The following is a 16789-nucleotide window of genomic DNA, read 5'->3' as shown; positions in this document are numbered from 1 at the left end:
CTATCGTCATAAAACTTGGCAAAGTCAACTGCAGCCTTGGCCTTTTTTGTTTTAGCTAAAACTATTTAGCGGAAAATAGAGAATCTCAGTGGATCAATGTGGCTGGACTTGTTTTGTCAGCCTGAGTATATTCAGAGTCTCTGGTGTCCTGCTGTCACGCAATGCATTCTGGGATACTGACCTGTTTGAATAACCTTTTACATTTTTGTGTCATTCCTACAGTGTTGAGTATCCGTGGTGCCCAGGAGGAAGACCCTCCAGATGCCCAGCTGATGAGATTGGACAACATGCTGCTGGCCGAGGGCGTGTCCGGGCCGGAGAAAGGGGGTGGGTCTGCGGCGGCCGCAGCAGCAGCGGCTGCATCGGCTGGAATAGGAGCCGATAATTCAGCAGAACACTCCGATTACAGAGCAAAGCTCACTCAGATCCGTCAGATCTACCATACGGAACTGGAGAAATACGAGCAGGTCAGTTCAGTCGAACGATGTGCTTTAGAAAAAATGTCAATATGCAAAAACAAAATTCAATAATTCATTAAAAGTTTAAAATCACCTTTATATCCTTCACTTTAAAGCTTCATATATAAAACATTATTTCAGTACCTCTTGGACTGACTCTCACACACTTTGGCCGGACAGTAGATCCATCTGTGATGATATATTGTTGAGACAGAGCAGGGGTGATGCACTGAAATGCATTCTGGGACCGAGCCAGGTGTCCTCTGTTTGTTTGTTCGCAAAGGACATTCATAGCTGTCATAGTGGACCACAAACACTCCCGCTGCCCCAAAATCACCAACACACACACAGGCACGGACCACCCCGCACGACACAGAAGCGTCCTTCATCATCCTCGTGTCGCTGTTGTTGCCGTCTTCCCATGAGCCCTGTGTTTTGTGACACTCTCTCCTCTTGTATCCATCTGTGTGTGCATGCGTGCGCTGTGAGTAATGAGAGCTCTCACGCCAGCGAGGCCATTTCAAAATGAACTCGGAGTATTAAAAGTGTAACAACTCAATCAGGCCTCATTTTTATGCATGATAAATGGACTCCAGGATCAAGCTCCTCGAAAAGCGTGTGTGAAGGGCGCTGGTTTAAAAGATGGATGAGGTTTAACATGATTTTTATCAACATCACTAGATTAGAACGTATAGTGATGGGAATCAGGAATTACAATAAACAATATCATAATGTATAACTATTCTAACGTCCTTGAAACAAAATGTTGGATCACAAAAGAGTCTTCTGATGACTTCCATCACAGTGGGACAAATATTTGTGCTTGCTGCCTATCAGCGCACGAATATTGAATTGTGTTCTCCTCACAAATAAATTGTACTTGAGCCTTCAAATACAGTCATAATTGTACAGAGTATTTATGTTAAAACAATCCGTTATATCTTAAGCGAACAAACCGTTTGGGACGTGTATTAATATTAATATTGTGCTTTAGTGTTGATTTCAGAATGAAAGTAACCTATTATGCCGGCTTCCATTTGTATTTATTAGCCAAATAAGTTTAAACACAGCACATAAACTAAACTTAAATGGTTCTCCCAAAATTATTTAAAAAATATATATTCATTCGTCCTCATGTCATTTCAAACCTGTACATTTTCATCTGCGCAACACAAAAGAAGATATTTTGAAGAATGTTGGTAACCAAGCCACATTGTACCCCATTGACTCCCATTGTATGGACACACACACCACTTTGAGACATTGAAAATATTTTCTTTTGTGTTCCACATATCTAGACATCCCCACCACAAAATGGGTCATTTTGATCATAACATTTTTTTAATCTTGAATGGCTATAACAATAAAGTCCAATAAAGCAGGAATCTGTCAGCCTCTTGCCCTTCCTATAAAACTTGTTTGTTTCTGTGTTTCAAGGCGTGCAACGAGTTCACGACCCACGTGATGAACCTGTTGAGGGAGCAGTCTCGTACGCGGCCCATCTCGCCCAAAGAGATCGAGCGTATGGTCGGCATCATCCACCGCAAGTTCAGCTCCATCCAGATGCAGCTGAAACAGAGCACATGCGAAGCCGTCATGATCCTGCGATCGCGCTTCCTCGATGCCAGGTCGGTGTTCACGCGCCTCCAGCTAATGGGGGGGTTGTTTGCTTTTCGTGTGTTCGTCAGCGATTCTGTGCATAATCACACCCTGTTTTCATTCTCGTCTTCTCCGTGGACCACGCTCGGCTCTAAGCACATGCATGTAAACAAACGCTTGTGCTGTATGTTTGCACAGAGCCCCAGACCTGAGCTTTAGGGGCCCACACACGCCACGGCGTGTCGAGTCCATCCGTGTTTCAATGTAATCGCTTGTTCTCTTTGAAACATGCTTGGGATTTGCATAAATTTCCTCGCAGATAAATGACACGAGTGCTTCTAGTCAGAGGCAGAACATTTAAATGAGGTTCATGTTTTCTCACAGCTCTTGGCATCCATTCTCTCGCTCTTTGGAGCATGCTCAGTTCCAACGGTTAATCCCCTCTCTGCCTGAGACCATTTTGGGTTCATTTTCATGTTTTGAAGAGGGGTTTTGGGGAGGAAATCCGCTCAATCTTTTCGGTGCCGCGCTGTAAACCTCTGAGAAGTGCTCGCGGGATTTTAGCCCGCAGATGAGGTCGCATTCATTGGCACCAAAGGATGAGTTTACTGTCATTTTAAAGCTTCCCTCTTGTTAGTATGTGTGGGGTCTGCTTTAGGGATGATTTTTTAAAACAATGAAGCATCTGCTTACCGAATTTGTCTTTCTGCTAGGGCTGCACAATTTATGGAAATTACTGATATACAGAACACGTGCATATCGCTATGGTTTAAATAAATGAATAATAGTAATATTTAAAGTTGTCTATAGTCAAAGTTTTAGGTCAATGCAGCACACGAATGTTATTGTAAAAAAAATCAGCTTTTAAATATATTTTAATATAGTTCAAATGGATTTTACAAGCCTTAAGCATTATCGTATCACATATCGCTGATGTCCCTCTGAAACCTTGTAACCTTGCACTGTTAAAGGGATACTTCACCCAAAAACGAAGATTCTGTTATAATTTACTCACCTTCGAGTTGTTCCAAATCTGTATAAATGTCTTTGTTCTGATGAACACAGAGAAAGATATTTGGAAGAATGCTTGTAACCAGACAGATTTTGCCCCCGATTGACCACCATGGCAGGAAAAAATACAACGGTAGTCAAAAGTGCCCCAGAACTATTTGCTGTCCAACATTCTTCAAAACGTCTTTTGTGTTCAACAGAAAAAATTATAAAGTATTTTTTCCTACTATGGTAGTCATTGGGGGGCAAGATATGTTTGGCTACCAAATATCTTTCTAAGATGAAGTATCCCTTTAAATGCTGTTTGCATTTTATACAAATATGGTATCAAACATGACCTAAATGCTTTTAAAGGTCCAAGTAGGCTTTCCAAGCCTTTTTTACAAGTTCGTGGGTTCGATCTCAGGGATTGCACGTACTCAGAAAGAAATGAAAAGTATAATGCAATGTAAGTCGCTTTTGGATATAAGTGTCTGCCAAATGCATAAAATTAAGCACACATTACACGACATGCTTTATTTCGTTTTTGTCATTAACTTTCTTTATTTAAAAATCTAGTTTGTGACCTTGATATTTTTAATGACTAAAAAGCTGAATGAGATGTAGAAACGGGTTTAAAACATTGTTTTTCGGCTTCTCTCTTCTCAGGAGGAAAAGACGAAACTTCAACAAACAGGCCACAGAAATCCTGAACGAATATTTTTACTCGCATCTAAGTAACCCGTATCCCAGCGAGGAGGCCAAAGAGGAGCTGGCCAAGAAGTGCTCCATCACAGTGTCACAGGTGAGAGACTTCATGCATTCTGAGAATCAGAACAAGCTTTATTCACCAAGTGTCCGCACATACACTGTGAATCGAGTGTGTTTTAAGGAGCTCTGGGTACATAGCACAGAGAACATACATAAAAGATTGAATTAACATACATGACTAACTAATACAACCGTACAGATGGTCACTATATCAGATGGATATTTTAAATTATTACCATTATCACCAAAAAATGCGTTGGCTAGACTCTCACCTCACTACATTTTCAGATACAGTCCATGTCTACTTCTATCTGTGTATTGAATGTGATATCAGTAATACTCACGCAAGTTAAATCTCGTGTAACCCGAAAGCAAAACTGTCGGAAACAAAATCATTTGGAGTACGACGCTAAATGCCTCTTAGCATTTTTCATCTGCAGCCGCAAACGCATAATGCGCTGAAAAGTATTTAATACATTTAACTGGAATGATTGTGTGATGCATTCGGCTCACACTGGCAGGGTGACTGATGATTCGTGCAGTGTTTGTAATATAGAAACACCTTTAGCCTCTCGCGGGAACAGGAAGCTTAGCGACAGGATTGATTAGCTTTTCATCGTAATGGTGTTTATCGTTAGCGTAGCGGCTCGTCTGCTGGTGTATAAGCAGTAATGGATGTAGTGCGTGGTGAGTGGTTGCTGTCAGCGTTTCAGGAGATCAGAGCTGACAGCGCGGACACGGCAAGATGGTTATAGACAATCATTTTGTTGTGCGTTTTTGTGTCCATCAGGGTTAGAACTCTGTCCTTGTGGGCGTCACATGATTTGTCATTGGCGGTACGTTTGTTCGGTCAATGTGCTTTTTTTTACTGGTCGTTAAAATGTCACTGTTTATTTTTAAAATGGAGTGCTGGCTTATAACGCCTTATATCCTTTGTTATTTATTTATAAAAATTTTTAAAGCTGTTTATTGTAACTGATCTCTGCTTGAAACATAAATGTACAGGTTACTTAACAAGTCAAGTAGCCTAATCAATAGGCTAATATTTATATTGTAAGTTACAGATTGTAGCTTTAATAATGTAAAAAAATATATATATTTATTGAAATACATACAATATTTGTATGTGAGGCTATACTGTATATAAAACCCTGAATCTATCGAATCTTTTATAACAAGTTTCATCCAAGGCCTTGTTTGTTTTTGTTCATCCATCTTGATTGACAGCATTGCTAAGCTGTTGAAGATGAAGGTAGACGCTGTTTTGGAAAACACGTGCTTTATTAATGCTTTTGTGGGCAGGTGTCCAACTGGTTTGGAAACAAACGAATCCGATATAAGAAGAACATCGGAAAGTTCCAGGAAGAAGCCAACATGTACGCCGCCAGAACGGCCGTCAGCGCTGCGAGTGTGTCTGCGCATGGCAGCCAGGCCAATTCCCCGTCTACTCCAAACTCAGCAGGTGAGAAAAAAACATCATACACAACTCCAAATATTCCACTGATGATTCACACAATACCTGATGAATATATCTACACACCTGAATCTATCAGACAATAAGATTATATATTAAAAGTCAAAGTTAACCAAAAACATAAATTCTGTCAATATTTACTCACCCTCATGTTGTGTCAAACCTGTATGAGTTTCTTTGTTCCGATAAGCACAGAGATATTTGGAAGAATGTTTGTAAAGAAACAGTTCTGGGGTACCACTGACTGCTATAGTAGGAAAACCACTACTGTGGTAGTCAATGGTGCCCCAGATCTGTTTGGTTTCACCACATTCTTCAAAATATCTTCTTTTGTGTTCGATGGAGCGAATACGTTTATAGAGATTTGGATCACAGAGGTTAGTCTCTAACAAAGTTTCCCAACTAAGGTTCTTATATTTTCACTGAAATGCCGCACATATCTAAACAGTAGTGACATCATCACTCTCAGCTGGATCTTTCCTGCTTAGCAACAATCTTAATCTCTGTCTTCTTTATGGTCTGCCGATACTTTATGCTCTGTAAAGCACATCTAACTATAACTCTATACTTCAACACTATTGAATGTTATATCTCATTCTCCACTCTCCGCTCTTTTCTTCAACCCTCTCCTCCTCTCTCTTCCTTTCATCTCTTTCTCTCCTCCTCGTCTCTTCTACTCTATCAGGTTCTGCTGGCTCTTTTAACATGTCAAACTCTGGCGATTTATTTATGAATGTTCAGTCTTTGAACGGGGACTCGTACCAGGGCTCTCAGGTGGGAGCCAATGTGCAGTCACAGGTATAGTGTGAACACTACATTTAACTGCAGAAATCTCAAACCCTAGCAAAATAAGTTTTTGTGATCAAAATTGTATAAACACTGCAGCATTTTTCTTGTAGTAACACCCTGAAGGTTGTTGATTTTGTACATTGTAACACTTCCAATTGCTTCACATAGATTTTGACCGTTCCATGTTACTCGAAATAGCATAAAAACACAAAGCTCCTTAGGTCATTAAAGTGCATCCTGGGATTGCAGTACGTCCGTCTTTAATTCTTTAAAATGCTCTATGTAGGCAGCTCACTGGAACCGAGCCATAAAGTCAGCCTTTGTAATGCGTTTTATTGTTTGCATGCCATCATCGCATGTTTGTCTCTCTGTGATCGCAATAACCCTGATGCAGATCGTGTTTGACTTTGTGTCGTCTTGTTTGTCTCTTTTCGTTGTTTGTTTTCTTTGACCTTGCTTTATTCTTCCTGCAGTCGTCCGCCCTTGCTTTGTTCGTACGCGTTGGTTTGCCCGACCTTGCGTTCTGACCTTGCTGTGTTGTTTTTGCGTTTCAGGTGGATACCCTTCGCCACGTTATCAGCCAGACAGGAGGATACAGTGACGGCCTCGCAGCAAACCAGATGTACAGTCCGCAGGGCATCAATGTAAGGCGAGAAAAAAACACTTCTTCTTGTTTTGCCCTTTACCAATTATTTCAAAGCCATAGGGCTGAGAATGCCACTTAGCGCGACTTGTCTGGGAACCGCGGTCACTTAGTTGATTGCCTGCGTGTTGCGGACGCCACGGGCGGCACGGACACGGCAAGATGCGGACACGAGTCTGGCTCCCTCGCGCCCGGCGTCTGTCTGAGCTCATCACGTCCAATCAGATCGGCACCTGCAGCCACTCACCCCGCCAACGGGAAGGGGAGGAACAGGTGATGCTGGCTGCAAATGTACGACCCCACACCGTGCCCCAAAGTCACCTGACCCGCAGGGCAGCGTGGCCAAAAAACACTTCACAGACAATCTTGCAGCCAAATTCTAAAAATAAAGGCGTGAGCCCATGGTTAAATAGGACCTCGCACGCGTTTCGTCGTGTTTTTTTTCTTTCGGAAGGGGATGGGGGGTGGAAGGGGTGCTGCTGGCAACTTGGCACGACGAGAAAATTCACAGCGACAAGCCGTGTGGTAAAGGGGAAAATCAATACGACAGACAAACAGAGAGCGAGTGTGGACCTGGGACAGCAATCCAAGCACATTGCTCAGATCACGTTCCCGCCGAGCTAATGGCCTTGACAGCAGGCTGGGAAGAGTAAGAGCGAGAGATGGGGGGGGTCAGCGACAGGGTTGCCGTCTCTCGATTCAGCTTCCATTCTGCCCCGCTTCAGCGGCCGTATGCTAATGAGATCAAACACACGGATGTGTTCAAATCCTACTCAGCCCTGCTGTTTTTATCACGTTCATATGCAGTTCTGGAGCAGGCGATTGACTTTGAGGATTTTGAGAGTATTATAGATACGTGGAATGACAAATTTCGCTTTACGCTTCAGTTTACATCATAACATATCAACTTTATGTAATTGAAGCTGTGGTGATTTTTTTGATAAATTAAAACATAAAATCTAAAACTGACAGACAAGTTGCATATGACACAACATGCGTACGATCACGCAATCACGATAAATTACAACCATGTTCAAATAATTATAATTAATTACATTTGGTAATAATTCCAAAACATTTCCACCAAGTAAATCTGGAAATACATAAATAATTATAATATGGAAATATTAAGGAACTATCAGGATTTTGTAAGTGTGGTTTCTATAAAATCATAATTTATTCAATATTAATGACTAGAAAATTATGAAAAATCTTTAGGTCAAAACATTTTACATTTAGTATATTAAACGGACACATTTTAATAAATTTTGAAGCGTTCAAAAATAGTGTGTGTATTTTAAATATTTTATCTTTTTTTATTATAAAGTTTATCCTAGGGAATGAACTTGATATATAATGTGCGCCTATAATTCACACCATTATTGCATTCACTATTTTCCTTATTAATTATTATCATATTTCCATCGTTTTCAGGCATTTTTTCTTTTCTTTGTCTATTTGATTGTAAACTAAATATACAGACTTACATTTACAGCCTTTTCTAATGCCGTGAAATTCTGCTAGCAGCCTGTCGTAGAGATTAGACATGTATTCCGCTTGTGTGTGTTTATTTCACATTTCATTCTTCACATTTCATGATTTTTTCTTTTCAGTTCTCAGTGACAAGCATTAAACACAGGACTGTGTTACACACTTCTCGCTTCTCTTAGTGAAGTTGATGTGGACCTGCAGGGTTATTTTTATCTTTTCACATTTCTGTAGTTCAGCTGTAATCGGTTTCCAAGGTTTGAATGTCGCCCATTTATAAACTGCTCATGTTCCAGACAACATGGTGTTAAATTGTAAAGAAAATTGCAAACTAAATTGTTAACTGTGTTTACCCCAAACGACAACGTCATGTTGGCAGGAAATCATTTTTCATGCCAACATAAAACAAAACAATCCAGCTGTTTATATTTAGCTGTATATTCACTGTATAGTCAGTGTTATCAACCTGTCATGGAATATTGCTGAATGTGTGTCTGTGTTTTGTATTTAAACTAGTGCTGTTAAATTGATAAATCATGATTAATCGGTTAATACTTTAAATAATATATATACAGTATGTGTGGCATGCACATTTGTATGTATATACTGTATAGATACACAAATAAACATGTAAGTATTCAAGCAATATAAGTATATTTATTTCTTAATTGTTTGTTTAAACATAATGTTAATTATATTTACATATAATTTATTATGTTTATGAAAATATTGTTTATATATTAGGAGTTGACGAACTTGTCCTATGGTGTGACATAGCAAAATTTTGAAAACAAAACCGTTAATGTGTCATTGTTTTATATTATTAATATTTATATAATATATTTATAAGAAATACTTTAGCCGTATGAATCTGACAACAACCCACATACACATCTGTGTGTGTGTGTGTGTGTGTGTGTGTGTGTGTGTGTGTGTGTGTGTGTAAGTGTGTGTGTGTATAGTTATAAATATATGTCACACAAATGTAAACACAAACATTTCTTTTGGAATCGACTAATCACGATTTTGCTAGCACTTAACGTATTACTTTATAAGTACTTAACATGTGTAAATAAAAACATGTTTTATTACCAAGTCATCATATTTATTTGTTCTCTCTCAGGCAAACGGTGGCTGGCAGGACCCCACGACCCCCTCCTCCGTCACCTCCCCGACAGAAGGACCCGGAAGCGTCCACTCCGACACCTCTAACTGAATACCCCCCCACCCAGGCCTCTCCATCACGACACGTTCACCGCACAGAACGGACTGCCTACATCACCCAGACGACACCCGCTTTACAGTCAATTCATCACGCACGTTCTTCTCTCGAGTGTGTAAATGACTTTTTGAAAACACAGACGAGTATCATCAGCCCTTCACATTACAGAGTCCATGCTACCTCTCAAACATTAATGCAAAAGTAGTGACAATAAACCGGTCGAGACAAAGATAATAGTAAGTTTAGTATAGACAGATAGTTCTATATCAACCCAGTTTAGAAATGATCATTCAATGCCTTTGTCATCCGAACAAACATTACATTATGTTTGAAACATTTTGCTATTTTACCATAGTGCCAAAGTACTTTTATACATTAACACTATTCAATAACATTTACATAACACTTTTAGGTTCATCATTTGTAAAATAAACTCTTGTTAAAAAAACAAGCAGTTAGTTGGGTCTACACGGCCTTTGAACTAAAATGAACTTTTTGAACATTTCCGTTTGTCTAACAACCTTTGAATCTAAAAAAAAAAGATTTTTTACATGCGAAATAAGTGACACGCATCACACTGTCAATTTATTCACATAACTTTGATCAATTCTATCTTCTACTGTAGGTGTCTAATAAATTCATCCAGAAATTCCATGATACAGGATATGAATTTTATTATTATTCATTTTTCATCACTGCGCATTAGAAGGCAATCAAAACAGTGAAGGAATCCGCATTGTGAATAGTTTTTCACAGCAGCATCTTTTCCAGTTTCGTACCACGTGAGCCTGACCAACGGGCGATCTCGATACCAAAAAACGCAGACGTGTCCGTTCTTTACACCGATATCACTTTATTAACATTGTTCATGTTGTAAATTGTATAATATCGTCGGCATTGGGAAGCGTTTCACAGGAACTGCCCGGTGCGTTAGACTTGAAACCAAAAATCCACCTGCAATTCTGTCGTGTTTCTTGAAAAGAAAAGGAAAACAGATGATGGCAGAAATCGTTTGGATATATTTTTGATGCCCTCCTGTTGTGAATAGCCAATTCTCGTTTCTTATTTCATATTCGGCTTGTTTACAGGGCAGCAATAGATTTTATTTTCTCGCAGCCATCATGTGAATTAGGCCAAGAATGCGCGCTAGCTTGTAGATGTGCACCTTTAATCTTTTTCGTTAACATATTCACATGCAATGAGAAGGTCTTTATGAGGGCAGCTGTGGGGTATAATCCATAATGAGCGAATGTTATTCAAAATATATTGAATATATCCAAAAGCGGATTCAATTTGATATCCAACAATAACAAAGTCTGGGCCTAAATGAGCTACACAGAGGGACATAGTGGCTGTTGATCCCTATAGATTGTGTCTAATCGTGAAATTTTCAGATCCAGACCCATCCCGCCCCTTTCCGAAGTGTACACGGGGAGGATTCAGGTTCCATTTGCTCATAATGTTTGTATCACTGCCTGCCCTGCAGCTCCAGATCCAGAAAAGCCTCATGTAATGATGCTTTTAGTTTTCGCATATAACGCAGTTTGTAAAACATCAAATGTTTACTTTGTTGCATGTCTTTTGTTCTTTCAAATCCTGCAGTGTTTTTGAATGTTTCTTCTTTTTTTTATATCAAGCGCAGAGACGTTCTCTTCTCGAGTTTTAACTTTTAAGATCTCTGCATATGTACAAAAGGAATAACACAGTACAGCAAACTGTTGTCTTTTTTATTCCAACCTGTTTTTGTGAAGAAGAAAAAACTAACAAGGTGTAGGTTCTTTTGGTCTCTTAATTTGTACTGGTAATGCATATTCTGAAATAAATAGTTTCTTTTGTTGCAATACGTTTCTCTCTGGTGTCTACTCTGTTTGTATGATATCATCTAGACGAGTTTCAGATTTTCATTATGGACAATAGCTGATGGATAATTAGAAACATGCTTTGATGCTACAGTCTAAACATTTTTTGCATTACGTAAGCATTTTATTGTACAAAACTATATATATATATATATATATATATAAGTTGAGTATATATATACAGTTTTTGATTTGGTTTTGTGTTCTGCGGAAGAAAGAAAGTCACAAAGGTTTGAAATGACAAGAGGTTGGGTAAAATAATTTTTGGGTGAACCATCCCTTTAACTAAATAATTTGTTTACCCTTTGAAATGGACAAATAAATTGATTTTTCTCTCTCTCTCTCTCTCTCTCTCTATATATATATATATATATATATATATATACACACACAGAGTATATATATGTACTACAAATACATATGTGATATGTGTACTTATTTTAAAGTTTAAATTCTAAGGAAATGAAGTACAAACGTCCCTTTATAGTTGTACGGTAAGGTGTTACAATATAGTTAGTGCCTATTTAAAATGACACAAAATAACATTCTCTAGAAAACGAAACATTTCAACCTGTTTATTTCCAGCTAATGCTTTAAACAGTGCACAAAACAAAGGCTGTGCAGCAGTTGATGCTTGGTGTGTAAATGCAGCCCATGTACGGATAATTTCACTGGCTGTCTCTGTGGAGATGAAGGGCTCTCGTGGTTAATGTGCTCTGATATTTCAGCAGCTCCTTCAGTCTATTCTTCACCGGCTGCACTTTATAAATAAATGAGGTCTCAGAAGAAAGCTTTCTCGCTCTATCTGCTGCTTCAGGATGGTCTCCTGAAAGGTCAGAAGCAGAGGGACCGTTGTCTGGAAAACAAATTAAGAGGGGAAGATGAATACAAAGCAAAGCGCCACACGTTTATTGATGGCCACCATTTAGAGGATCTCTGTAGTTCATTTTTCACTCGCCGTGAGCGAGACCCTTCTGAAATTAAATTCAGAGCGGGAACCTTTAGGTGAAGTCAGAATGCAGGATTGAGAAACATCACAAACCCCAGAAGAGGACAATGGACAAACACTGGTTACATAGATATTTTTAACATTACATTTAAATGTTCGAAAATTAGATGGACTGGTTTTTGTTTTATTATTATTTGTTTTTATTTGGCCTTTAGCCATATAGTAGAAATAATACAATCACACTCGTATTACAGTATTATACATAGGCACATGCTTGACAAGTACAGTAGATTAAAACACAATGTACACAAATGTAATATTTGATCATTTAAATTAAGAAAAGGTTACAGCTAAAAGACTTTAGAGAAACATTCACCCTAGATTATTGGAAGGATAACGTTTTTTTCCAACATTCAGATTCTTAAACAATGCACAATGACCCATATCTACAGTTTCATCACATTTTCTACCCTTAAAGATGTACCATAAGAACATTTCACAAAAAAATCAAAATCATGAAAATAATAAATGTTCTCTCAAGCTCACAGACAGAATGTGTCCAGAAGATCCTTGTTTAACAAAAGGTTCTCCGGCGTAAAATGACGTCTTTCCAAAATCCACCTTAAGGAAACCATTTCTGATGAGATAAAAACACTAAAACATTTTACACAGAATATAATAAATATGTCTTTGTAATGGATTTGTCTTGCAAAAACAAACGCTCGCAGACAGAATGTGTCCAGAAGATCCTTGTTTTCCAAAAGGTTCTCCAGCGTAAAATGACGTCTTTCCAAAATCCACCTTTAGGAAACCATTTCTGATGAGATAAAAACACTAAAACATTTTACACAGAATATAATAAATATGCCTTTGTAATGGATTCGTCCTGCAAAAACAAACGCTCACAGACAGAATGTGTCCAGAAGATCCTTGTTTTCCAAAAGGTTCTCCAGCTTCAAATAAAATTCTTTCCAAAATCCACCTTTAGGAAACCATTTCTGATGAGATAAAAACACTAAAACATTTTACACAGAATGTAATAAATATGTCTTTGTAATGGATTTTTCCTGCAAAAACAAACGCAAATAACCCATCATTATGTTCATAATGCACACATCAATGGCGGTACAATACACAAAAGACCGCCCTTGTGTGATCACCTGGGAGTCGGAGGGGCGGATAGGAAAGATCTCTCGGGTCTGCAGGGTGGGAATTAAAATCCAGAGTTGATATGAGAGTCTTTGTTTCCGTGCTGGGATTACGGAAAGGGATATCTCGTGTGACTACATGAAGCATGAGCCCCGTCTTATCTCCTCTTGTCTATATTGAGCGAAGAAATCTGAAGTGTTCTTCACAAGAGGTTTATTATATTGACATGTCGTGAATTCTGCATAGCCGCCGGGACTTAAACTCCTTCAAAGCAAGATCATAAGTTCTTTCCTAATGCCTCTGGTTATATTGTTGGTTGCCCCGTTAAAACAGAAAACAATACAAATTCTAAGAGATTCTATTTTTATGAACCATCAGCTGTTTTAAATTCAAACCATTACAAGATTTCTTTCTGTAATGCGTTTTGGGCCTTAGTAGGATTGAACACCCCACCATTATAGTTTCTAGAACAATACAATTCCCGTTAGAACCAATAGAAAATCTGTAATGGTTTGCGTTGTTGTCAGCAGGGATGTGTTTTGTTTGAAGGATAAAGATTAGTTTACATATTGGTGCTGATCTTACGCTATAATTTAAGAGGACACACGTAACAGGGCCGACGGGTTTGTTAAGCGCCGTTACCTCCACCCGTGTGCCTCTGTGGTGTGTGTTTGCACCCACAGAGAGATAATAAAATCCCTTGATCTCTCTCAGACACCAACTTTTCCCGCAAGACACGCGCTTCGAGGAAGATCGCTGCGGTGTCAATCACGCGTTTCATGTTGATCAAACCGTAAAGTGCTGGAACGCTGAACTTTCGCGATGTGGGTGTTGGAAGTTAAACATCGCTGCTTGCTGATATTTGCCTAAAGCATCTCGTAATAATGAATCAGACACAAGCTTTTTTCTTGTACAGCTGCTTTGTAACAATGAAAATTGTAAAAAGCGCTATATAAATAAAGCTGACTTGACTTGACTTGACAAGCTTTTGCATTGCGAGAGGAGATCTTAGAAAGAAACGCCCGGAGACAAACAAGAAACTCAGTGCTCGAATTGAAGGGGGGCTGGGGGGATCCGGGACCCCCCATTAGGCATTAGGGCCCCCCATAACAAGTAAAAAATAGACTTAGGGGGGTCCCTCAGATATTTTTATTTGAGTAAAAATTATACTGATATTGACAAATGTGATACAATTCATGCAAAGGACTTGGTACATTTTGTGAATTAATTATTTACATTAATTTATATTAAGTTTGTTTACGGGCTAGTTGTCATGTCACTTTAAATTTGAAACGCCAAACAACAGATTCGATCCAAAATACAGTAGGCCTAAAAGCCTGTTCTTTTATGTAAGCCTGTTTTGAATAAATATAGTTATGCATATTATGATCAAATATATTGTGTATTTTGTATAAATTGTATATTTTCGACACGAACCCCCACCCCCACAAAAAAGGCTTATGGTGGAGACCCCCCATAAGACTTGATTCAATTCGAGCACTGAAGAAAATATATCTCTGCGAAAGTGATCCGAGGGCGGCGCGTGCTGTGTGGATGAAATCGAAATCTTCTTTTTTTGTCAGGAGAATTAACCAAATATATCAATATTTTTTGTAGCGTTCTTGAGAGACAATACCTGTCACGTGATAAAGAAGAAATGTGTCTTTAAGGATTAAAATGCATCGCTATTAGTTTTGACAGTACAAACGCTGTTTGCTTTTCAGTTCCGTGTATTTTAAGCGTTCGGCCTGTATTGTTGGGTCAGGTTACGTTTGTTTGTTTTTGTAGTGGGACTACGTTGTTGTTATTTTTGTCTCGTCGTTTCACTGATGTGATTATGTGTGCGCGAGTTGTTCTAGAACACTTATTTGTATGAACTTCCTGTGTCCTCATAAACCAAATCTCATTTTTTTTGTTCATCAAAGAATGCATAAAGTTTTCTGTGACTGTAAGGTTTAGAGGGGAAATATAAGTCAGTGTAGTAAAATCATTACTGAAACCACACAGGTTTACATTTTATATTTACGCATTTGGCAGACGCTTTGAAGCGACTTACATAGCACTATCCTATACATTTGTGTGCAATCCCCTGGGATCGAACCCACAACCTTGCGTTGTTAACACGGTGCTCCTACCACCGAGGTTTATTTGTGTGGCCTCGAATGCCATCACTAACAGATACATATAATTGAACTGGTCCTGATAAAATGTTTTTTTTATAAAAGCATAATTGAATACACTTTTCTGTCATGTATAATAGTGAATCAGACGTGTGTTTGTGTGAATGTCTGGGTAGAAAGAAGATAGGGTCATCTCCATGTTTCTCCACGTTACTGACGAGTTTTCAGAAGGACTCACGTCTGAGACTCAGATGAGACTCTAGGCGGGAGGCGGCTGTCATGTTGAGTGTCTTAGTCGTCTTGAACACAAATCTGTTTACGGCCTCAAACCAAAAGACCCCGGTGCTGCTCGCTGTGCTGAATGCTAGCAAATGCCCTGCACGGCAACTATAGACACAGACTCTAAAACTCACATTTATAGACTATTAAAACATAAAATATGGAATTTATAGTATCCTCGGTAACAAAAAGAACAATGAAAGTCACTATATGGTGTTGAAATTATAATATTTCCTTGGCGTTACATTTTTTGCTGTTATGTGCAGCGCTGAATACATTGGCAGTGATGGGACAATGGAGACTTCATGGAACGTTTCTCTAGACTATAAAGAGTTGAAGTACACATATTAGTCAAGTAGAATCATGGCTTATTGCTTGGCTTACATATTTATCATATTGTAAAGATTAAGTTTAATGTTTTTGCAATTTCTCAAGAAATATGGTAATTCTTGTTTGATGGTAAAACACTGTATGAAACCCAAATCAGATATTTCTTGGTGATTATTTCCTCATGTGTATGCATGAACGCTCACCAAACACAAAAGGGAGCTGAATTTTTATACTTCATTTACGTGCAAATGCAGAATGTGATTAAATTCAGAAATCTTCGGAGAAGATACGTGTGTGTTTCTCCTGGCGCGCTAATTGGGCGCTTGAAGAATTAGTAAGAGTCCCAAACCGCTTTCATTTTCACTTTTAGATTGATCATTAAACACCCCCGCCACGTGAGGTGAGACTGTGTGTGATTTCATGAGATCCGAGAGATTGGCTGTAAAGTTCAAATGAGCTGGTTGTGGGATTGAAGATCTGAGGTTTAAATGCCAGTAGGTTATACTTGCTTATTTCATTCTAACAAGATGCCAATAATAGATACGTAAATATCTTACAGTTGCTCTCAACTCATAAAACATGAAAGCTTAAATCAGTTTGTTAACTCGATTTCTTTTTTTGTAACAAGTTCAGTTAAAAAAACATTTGTCCTCAATATAAGACGTTACA

General features: G+C 38.6%; 1 protein-coding gene across 2 annotated transcripts in view; it reads left to right on the top strand.

The window, feature by feature from the left end:
* The window catches only part of pbx1b (pre-B-cell leukemia homeobox 1b), a 53651-nt gene extending 42375 nt beyond the window's left edge, over positions 1–11276 (top strand). Inside the window, exons 3-9 of one of the 2 annotated variants that reach the window (XM_079460739.1) lie at positions 223–467; positions 1896–2086; positions 3717–3852; positions 5121–5280; positions 5978–6090; positions 6636–6725; positions 9336–11273. In XM_079460739.1, the coding sequence (XP_079316865.1) occupies positions 223–467; positions 1896–2086; positions 3717–3852; positions 5121–5280; positions 5978–6090; positions 6636–6725; positions 9336–9428 (1028 nt within the window). In that variant the 3' untranslated portion in view covers positions 9429–11273. Of the gene's footprint in view, positions 1–222; positions 468–1895; positions 2087–3716; positions 3853–5120; positions 5281–5977; positions 6091–6635; positions 6726–9335 lie in introns of both variants that reach the window. The other variant, XM_079460740.1, reaches the window with a different exon arrangement.
* Positions 11277–16789: the final 5513 nt, after the last annotated feature.

The sequence above is a fragment of the Barbatula barbatula genome, assembly GCF_947034865.1.
Source record: "Barbatula barbatula genome assembly, chromosome: 7".
Taxonomy (NCBI): domain Eukaryota; kingdom Metazoa; phylum Chordata; class Actinopteri; order Cypriniformes; family Nemacheilidae; genus Barbatula; species Barbatula barbatula.
The sequence above is the reverse complement of the archived record's forward strand: the minus strand, read 5'-3'. Positions and strand labels throughout refer to the sequence as shown.